Consider the following 9,113-nt stretch of genomic DNA (forward strand, 5'->3'; position numbering starts at 1 on the left):
GGATTCTATTTATCATCATTAGTCATTTAGGTCAACATTGGATCATTCAGAGATCCTCACTGAACTTCTGGAGAGAGTTTGCTGCACTGAAAGTAAAGGGGCTGAATAATTTTGCACGCCCAGTTTTTCAGTTTTTTATTTGTTAAAAACGTTTGAAATATCCAATAAATTTCGTTCTACTTCATGATTGTGTCCCACTTGTTGTTGATTCTTCACAACAAATTACAGTTTTATATCTTTATGTTTGAAGCCTGAAATGTGGCAAAAGGTCGCAAAGTTCAAGGGGGCCGAATACTTTCGCAAGGCACTGTAGGTGTGTCTTTGAGCATCTGTGGGTCTGAGTGTGTGAAAATTGTCTCTTCACTCACCTTGGCTGCATAGAAAGCTTTGACCTCGGCATCGATGGAATCAAAATCCCCAGTGATATAGTCAGGGAGAAACCTGGATGCAAGGATAGAAAGACAGGGTGAGTGATAGAGTGAGAAGGTTAAGATTGCAAGAAAGACAGAGACCCAGAGAAAGTGAAGAGAAGGAGAGAGAGGACATCGGGGCATGTGTCAGCTCTTTGATCTGTGCAGTGAGGGAGAGGAGTGACACCACCGAGGGGAAGAGACATGGAGACTGACAGGGTGATTCTCTGTGGCACGGCTGACTGCAGGGATACATAGATTGACGGAAAAACACAGTCACACACGCAACCATACACGGTAGTGTGTTCCTATTCAATTCGATGGGAAAGTGTGTCCAAACTTTTATCTGGTAAAGTACATGGGAATAAATACAAACATATAAATGCAGAGTGATGGCAGAGCTGAAGGCAGATTTACTCTGAAGTTACTCAAGCACAGAAGCTTGGTGATTAATAGATCACTGTCAGTCTCTCTTTCTCTTAATACAAAATAATAGTTGCTAACTACATAAACCTGGCAGAAATGCCATGCTAATACATGCAATTAAGATGATTAGAACTGCAAATGAAACTTGATAGGTGGTTTGGGAATATATGTGCATACAGGCTTTGCATTCTGAATCTAAATTTCCCTATGCATTTCATTCATCCAAACAGCTGTGGTTTGAAACAACCTGCATTCCCCAGGTGTAGGAATTAACAAGGTCTGTTGCAGATATCAGTAAGAACAGCCAAAAATCTAACAGCCACTAGTGAGTAGAACATTCCTGTCAGAGAAAGATAGATAGCTCTCTGTTTATTCCATTTATGTGAAAGGAGCAGGACCATGCAGAGATGCGGCTGCTGCTATCTAGAGGTATTAACAGGTCTGACATTACGATTTCATGCTTGGTTGGGTAGTGTGTTTGTGTGCGTGCTCCCCCATAAGAAGCAAAAGCAATGTTCCGGTCGGTTGAAGGAAGAGATACAGAAGGATTATTCCCCCCCCCAGTGTTCCCATTTACACCAACAAGATACAACAAGGCAAATAGAACAGCAATTATATGCAATCTGCCGCCACACACACACAGACACACACACACACACAAAATCTACCACAAGCATGTATAAAGAAAATCAAACACACCCTGACATGGACAAAAATGTGATCCAGGTAAAAGCTTGCACACAATACGCACAAACAAGATTGAGGGTAAACTGAAGCGCTGGCACCCTCTTCCCCCTCTTATCATACAGGAAGCCAAAATTGCATCTCCATTCAGAAATAACCTTCATGTGACAGATGGGACGAGATGGGCCCTGATCAGAGCTTTACACCCGCACACACACGTCCTTTGTGGCCTGCGTACACGTCTCTATTGGCTGACAGTAGTTGACCAAATTCTGTATTTGTGTGCGTGAGCGTAAATGCTGTGTTGTGTCTCCGACAGTCTTCACTTCCAGTTTAATATCAACTGACACTTTAATTTGGATGGGAAATAGAGCATTTTACCGGCGGTTTGTCTGGGTACGGGGAGAGGAGGATGGCTGTGTAACCTCTGTCCTTGTGTCTCCGTGTGTGTTTGTCTATCAGCCTGGCTGTATGTCTCATGCCCTCTCTGTGCATCCTGTTTGCCTGCCTTTGTCTCCTCTCCCCACCAACATATACTTCCCCTTCCATGTTGCTTTCTACAGTACTTTACACCCTTTTGGAATCCCATCTCTTAACCCCTCTGCAATACTTGCTTTTCCATGTATTTAAGGCAACATATTACTTCGTAAGCATCGCATTTAAGAGGCAAAAACACATATCCTGTCTTCTCTGTTTGTCTCCTTCAAAGCTAAGCACAACACCCTCCTTCTATTCAACCACTTCATTACAACAAAGTGTTGTCTTATTTATATTCTCTCCCTTCCTCACATCTCCCATCATGTCCTAAATCACAGCATGACAAACACGCTTCTCCTTTTTCTCATCTGTTCATCACTTCAGGAGATGCTGCCCCAATTACTCCTCTCATCCACCTCATCTCCCAATCAAACAAAGAGAGCTGGTGCAGGGGTTGGGGAAATTATTTTGGATGACAACATGAACAACCCTTATACATATACAAGCTAAAGTAAAGCACTTTTACACATTCAGATCTCTCTTTCATAAGATACAATGCACATAGAAATGAACACTAATTTCATTTCATTACCAGAGACCTTATTTCAGGCATCTAACCAAAAACCCATTCACAAAAACTCATTGACTTCAGGGTGAGGGAACTGGAAGTGCAAAATGCTAACTCCATTCCAGGTTTTAAGACTCACTTTTACAGTACTCTATACCAGAAAAAGAACGACATAGGTTGTTAAAACGGGGAAAGTCCTCGAGCAGAGTGAAGAACATACACATCAGCTCTACATTAGGGTTTAAACAATAGAGATATGACCATATGTAAATAACAGCAGAACAGCATAAGATGAAAAATGGCTAATAGATAATATTGTATGGCATGTTTTCAACACTTGATTTTACAGGAGTTGACAAAGATCACAAATTATATATGTATCCGTTTTGTCAGTTGACTCACCGCACTTTGTATTTTAGCTGTCATGCATTTTTGTAAACAAAGCAACACAGAAAAAACTAGTCTTATGTTAGTGTGAATTCCCAGTAGAATACGTCTACTAGCTGCACCGCCTGCCACTTTTTGGCCAGTTTGAACTGCTGCAACACAAATGCATACAGATCAGTGAGATCGAGGTTTATCCTTTACATCAGTGACATAACATCGCTTGGCACTTGATTGATACATCAGCCCAGATCAAAGCCATAACCAAAACATGCATGATAAAAAAAATAAAAATAAAAAAAAAAATCAAAGATGACTTTTTGTAGATTTGACTGTGTGGACCTCCTGTTTTCTTTGTGATGTAAACTATGTCCAATCTATTCAGTTTGTCACAGGTGAACTCAATTTAGTGGTAGACATCTCAAGACAAATCAAGCAAACAAGATGTACCTGACCACAATGTAGAGTGCCACAGCAAAAGTTCTGACAGTTTTATCCATGGAAAACTGAATCTACGACATAATAAATTGTGAAAAAACTGAAGCGGTCTGAAAACTTTCTGAAGCCACTGTCTAACACTCCATAAAGTGACGTTGAATCATTGTCACTTGACTCATTATGAGAGGCAGAAAGCCTTAGCCTGACGCGCCCTCTTGTCTTTTCATCTCTAATGACTACCATTAAGGCTGTTTTGACAGAAAATTACGTGGGACCTTTCTTTTAACCGTGGGAGGCCGTCCACCTACTCTGTTCTTGTGGCGGATGAAAAGACCAGAAAAGCTAACCGGAAACCTTACCATTCTCACTTTTTCCTGATGAAAATAACAGTCACCGTAAAATATGGACAAATGCACTCAAATGTCACCTCAGAACAAATTTATATTTTGGTATGCCCTCCAAAACACCACCTCAGACATATACAGACAAATTAAATACTTTGATTTTCTTAACAAATCTGACATAGCATATTCACCAGAACAGCTGTAATAAATGTGGTCAAAATGATGACAGTGCACAGACTGTGGAGCACTGTTGCTGTCTTCCATTTTTAAAACTTCATCTTAAAAGCCGAGCCCACAGTAAAGCAACATAATTTGTCAGCACTGCTTGCAGGAGTTTGTAGGGGTCTGAGCTTTTCATGAGTCTGTTGATGTGTAAGCTAGAATTCAGATTTGGGATCTCTCAACAGGCTCTGCCTGTGTCCGACAAAACCAAAGTATCCAAGTTTTGATATTTTTAACCCAAGTTTTAAACTCTGATATTTCAGCTGGGAAAAAATGTGCTAATCATGGTTTCACTTGTACACAATTTGAGGAAAAGCCCAAAATGTTACATGCACACAGAAACCAGCAAATGCAAACACAGAACAACTCTGCTCAACTATTACATCATCTTCATTTCAAAACATTTATCAAACATTAAGTCAGTTTCTTTTGCTTTTCTCTTCCTGTGCCTTTCTCTCATCCCTCCCTCTATTTGATCACATGGAGTACAATGGGAATGCTGAGGCTCATAAAATTGATTTGACTGCTTGCATCTCCCCTCCCCTTCTGTAGTCCGTCCATCCATTCATCCAGCAGCTATACTGCTTATTCTGAAGAAGGTCGTGGGGGGACTGGAGCCAATCCCAGCTGACATTGGGCAAGAGGCAGGGTTCACCCTGGACAGGTCTGTCACAGGGCTGACACTTAGAGACAGACAAGCACACACCCCCTCTGTAGGCCATTACATATTATAATGTTAGGTAAAATACATCTTAACTCGCTGGTGATTGATTTACAAATCTCCACCAGTAAACAAACCCTCCTATTTCCACTCCTACCCTCCCTTGCAATTTTTCTTCACCAATCTCCACCATTCCTGTGTAATGTATAACATTTTGGGACAGATGCTGTTCAGGTTGAAAAGCTAAGAGAGAGGTCGGGCTGTCAGCGGCACTGTGCAGACTGCTGACAGAGCTCAGACTGGAAGGTCAAAAGATGAATCTCCTGCGACACCAAAACAGACATGAGCATGAGCAGTGCCTCTGAGGGCAGGGTTACATGCTCACACTCCGAGACTGACATACATGACTAGTTTCTCTTTCTTTCTTTTGGGGGGGATGCTTACAGATGAAACGCTGGCATATGTTTGTGTTACTATATTAGTGAGGACCATATCCTGACCTCATCTTCAAGAAAACCTCTCACTACTCATAACTCAAACCTTGTTCTAACATTACTGTACAGCCTCATTCCCATCTCGATGCATTACAAAAATAAACTGCACTGTACAGTTAGTCTTCTACTGCCTCCCATTTCTGATTTTAAAAGTGTCTATCCTCCATAAAGGTTTTATGATACTGCACTAAAAGGTAAGATTTTTTTTGTTTTCCTGATTTTATACTTACTGCTGGGGTTGGAACATAACACTATTTGTCAGCAATTTCAATGTTTATTTATTTATTTTATTGGTGAAAATATAGCACCAAACTTTAGAATTTTACTTTTTTTTATCTAGAAAGTGCATTAAGAGTTTACACATTGTCTGATAAAGTGAAAATGGACAGCACATGGTGTGTCTCTCCATTATCCTGCCCCCTTCCGTGACCCTCTGCCAACTACAGCCTTTCTGTTGCTATTCCAGCTTTTCTGAACCATTTTTCAAAATATGGTCTGTAAATTAGCCCGACTTGCCATCTAGCAAAAGTTATAAGAAGTGTCTTTTCGAACTGCAAGTAGTCATTTTGAACAGCCAGCCATGGAGGACCTTTCACCAGCAGCCAGACTGAGGGGGCAAAGCGCAGTGGTTTATGATGCGAGATTGTTTTGAGTGATTGAAAAGAAATTAAGTAGGGCAGCATTAAATGGTAAATGGACTGTATTTATATAGCGCATTTTTCCACAGTGTGTTGCACTGGCCAAAGCGCTTTACAGGAGATGATACACCGATGACGACAGGCTACCACACAAGCCACCGGGAGCAATTCAGGGTTCAGTGTCTTGCTCAGGGACACTTAGGGGAGACCTGGAGTCAAACCACCAACTTGCTGGTCAGGAGACGACTGCTCTACCTCGTGAGCCACAGCCACCCCAGTTAACTTTCAACTTTTTAAAACACTGCTAAAACATCTAGTGCTACTTTTGTAATATTGCCTCATCACTATCATTGGTTTGAGGTGAAGATGTTGACTAAGGTTAAGTGTACAGCATCAAGTTTCCTGAATTGGCAACATTACAATAGATTGTTTTGGCTTAACATATTTGACCCAATAACACGATAAACATCAAGGATGCAGAGGGTTAAGGCCTTCAGCTTTAATCTTCAGTTCTACTCTCCAAAACTAGAATAAGTTTGGCACCTATGAATAAAGTCTCAATGGGCCTAAATGAGGTGATTCTGGAAATATGTCTTCAACTTAAAATGGTTGTTTCAGTGACAGAATTGCAAGAACATGCACATAAACACAGTCACCCATATTGTAGCATCACATTTAACACCCTGGCAAAATCCACATTCATGGTCACACTCAGAGTGTTAATGTGAATGTCTTAACACTTCAGGGACCCAGTGAAGCCCAAATCCATCTTTGTCCTGACAGCAGTCCTCCATTAGCCGCACAAAGTTAAAGAAAAAGTGGTATCAAAATACACATATACAATACTTTGAAAGAAACACCCAAAAGACTACTAACATAAACAGGGTGAACTCATGCATCAGCCAAACACAGGGTTACTGACTGCATAATACATTACTGATGTTGCCACTTCAGGGCTCCATATTAACATTTCATACCGGTGGCACTGTGCCACCAAGTCTCTCAGATGGTGGCAACGGTGCCTGATTGGGTGGCACCAAGTCTGTTTTGCAGTATAATGCAAAAGAATCTCTATTTCTCAAACTATTTAAATAATGTTACCTTACAAAGTGCACAGCTTGCATTTATAGTAAAATTCAGAGAGGGAAACTTATGGAACACATTTACAGGTCTTTTTACATTGTCACTGTAGTGCTCTATAGCCTAGAAGTCAACATGATGATACAGTATTATAGTAGTATATTAATTTCTGTGTCTTGTACGGGGGAAAGTAAAACCAGAAAGCTGAGTGACATCAGGAGCCTGATCCATCAGAAGAGATTCAAGTACAAAGTTTCCAACACAAACAGGCTAACAGGTGATCTAGCTGATTTAAGCAGCTGTCTGTGGTGATTACAAGGAAAAACTCAACTCAAAGCATTAAAAAGGGGTCCAGGGATGACGTGTGTGTCTTGGATTTAGTGTGGATTGACACATTTGATAGATTGGAAGTCTCTGCCTCGTGAGACAGGCGAGTGACAGACCTGCAGATAAACGATGCAATGACAGCATTGCAGAGATTATTACGTCTGTCCAATACGTTTGCAGTGAGAGCATCGTTTGCGCATAAGCCGTTTATTTTGCAGCCCCGCCCAGTGCGACCATTGGGGGGGAGTCAGTCGCACCTTAAATAAATTTGGTCACAAATGCAAGTGATCACTCACAGCCTGGAGCCTTGTAAGTTTTTGGTCAGAAACATACAATTCTATTACATTTAAAGAAAAGAGTGTGCTTTCTCAACTTCATTATCTTTCTCCCTAGCATAACCACACAGCCACAGGCAGAGACACAAACATAAGTAAAGATACAAATTAACTACTGCAAATGTGAATATAGTACAAACTCACTTGTCATCTCCAGCAGTGATCTCATACAGATGATTGGCACCTCCATCAGCACATGCCCTTAGGAGAGCTGCAGAAACAGACAGACACTTTAGCCTGTGTACCTGAAAGCTATTAATTTTAAGTGAACATATGAACCAGTTCAAACTGGTGTAGTAAATAATAGTGACACAATAAACCTGATTCCAGTATTACAGAGGTGAGCTTCAGGTGGGTGTGATTCGTTGTTTTTGTTTTTTTTTTTATTTGTGAGAAAATTTGTATGCTCCTATCGACTGTGTATGTACCACTTAAATTTGGTGCCACACAGATGTAATTTCCTCCTCACATCACTCCCCTTCTGCACGAAAACCTATGACCTATTCAGAAAGTCTTGCCACAGACACAAAACACCATGTATAATTAGTTCCACAGGACTGCGATACAAATAAGAATGGCACATACTATTAATACGTGGCATTGGATCTGTTATTTAAGTCCTGAAAAGGTTTCTTAAAGAAAATACTCTCAGAAGCTTAGAGATGTGTTCTTTATAGGAGCCATATCATACATATTTCCACTGTCTTTGCCCTTTGGACAACGCTATCCAGTGCTTCTGTGAGGACACCTAAAGTTTCTGTAGCCTGCTGCCTTTATTCTTAAGAGATTTATGCCCACCAAGCAATGCACTACCATACAGATAAGCAAAGCATTATGGTTAAATAATTTGACCCTTTAAAGCGTTAGTAAAAAAGCAGTTATCCGTCCTGCTTTTAAAAACAAGACAGTCAGTCATTCTTAAAGTGGTATTCAAGTTGCACTAAATTAGGTGCAAACTATTTGCAATTGTGTGCTGTTTGATAGTCTCTATTCTACTGAAACTGAGCAGACAGCCTAATTTCTTCTGCTGTGGTGCAGAGGGAGAAACACTTCAAAGAATCTTTTCTACTCAAACCTACTAAAAACTAATTAAAGCCTGCACCAAAGAGACAGACAACATGTGTACACCTGTTTTCTGTCTTGCTGGCTTTTTTCCCCTTTGTCCATTTCCCAAACCCACCTAGACTGTGTAGAATATTATTTGTTTGGTTGCAAAAAACACTACAATATACTGCAAGAGACTATAAGCTCCAGTCCAAGGTGCCTATAACTACATGTGGACACAGACATTCATACAAGTCCCTTAAAGCAATCTGTGAACATGTACTTTCAGTCTAAATGAGTTGAGCTTTTGCCCTTGAATGAATTTGTCTTATGTTATGAACTGCACCTTTCATATACTTGTCACAACCAGGCTCAGAGAATGTGACAAGGCGGAAGTCAACACAAAGGTTAAAATTAACAAAGCAGGGCTTTATTAAAACTAACAACAACCCAGAACAAAGGCTGGTGACAGGTCTAAGGGAGAACCCGAGTCACACATGGGCAAGATTTTATAGCCAAGTCCCCCCATGTGAAGTGCATGAGCTTTTAACACAACCTCTAACACATTATTAGCCACAACC

General features: G+C 40.7%; 1 protein-coding gene across 4 annotated transcripts in view; it reads right to left on the reverse strand.

Moving 5' to 3' along the window:
* tpk1 (thiamin pyrophosphokinase 1) overlaps positions 1-9,113 on the reverse strand; it is a 57,252-nt gene that overhangs the window by 30,887 nt on the left and 17,252 nt on the right. For all 4 annotated transcript variants that reach the window (XM_020606471.1, XM_020606470.1, XM_020606469.1 and 1 more), the window contains exons 4-5: positions 7,633-7,699; positions 369-441 (exon numbers count right to left, since the gene is read on the reverse strand). In XM_020606471.1, coding sequence (XP_020462127.1) covers positions 369-441; positions 7,633-7,699 — 140 coding nt within the window. The remainder of the gene's footprint in view (positions 1-368; positions 442-7,632; positions 7,700-9,113) is intronic.

Source organism: Monopterus albus, unplaced genomic scaffold (genome assembly GCF_001952655.1).
Source record: "Monopterus albus unplaced genomic scaffold, M_albus_1.0 scaffold78.1, whole genome shotgun sequence".
Lineage (NCBI taxonomy): Eukaryota > Metazoa > Chordata > Actinopteri > Synbranchiformes > Synbranchidae > Monopterus > Monopterus albus.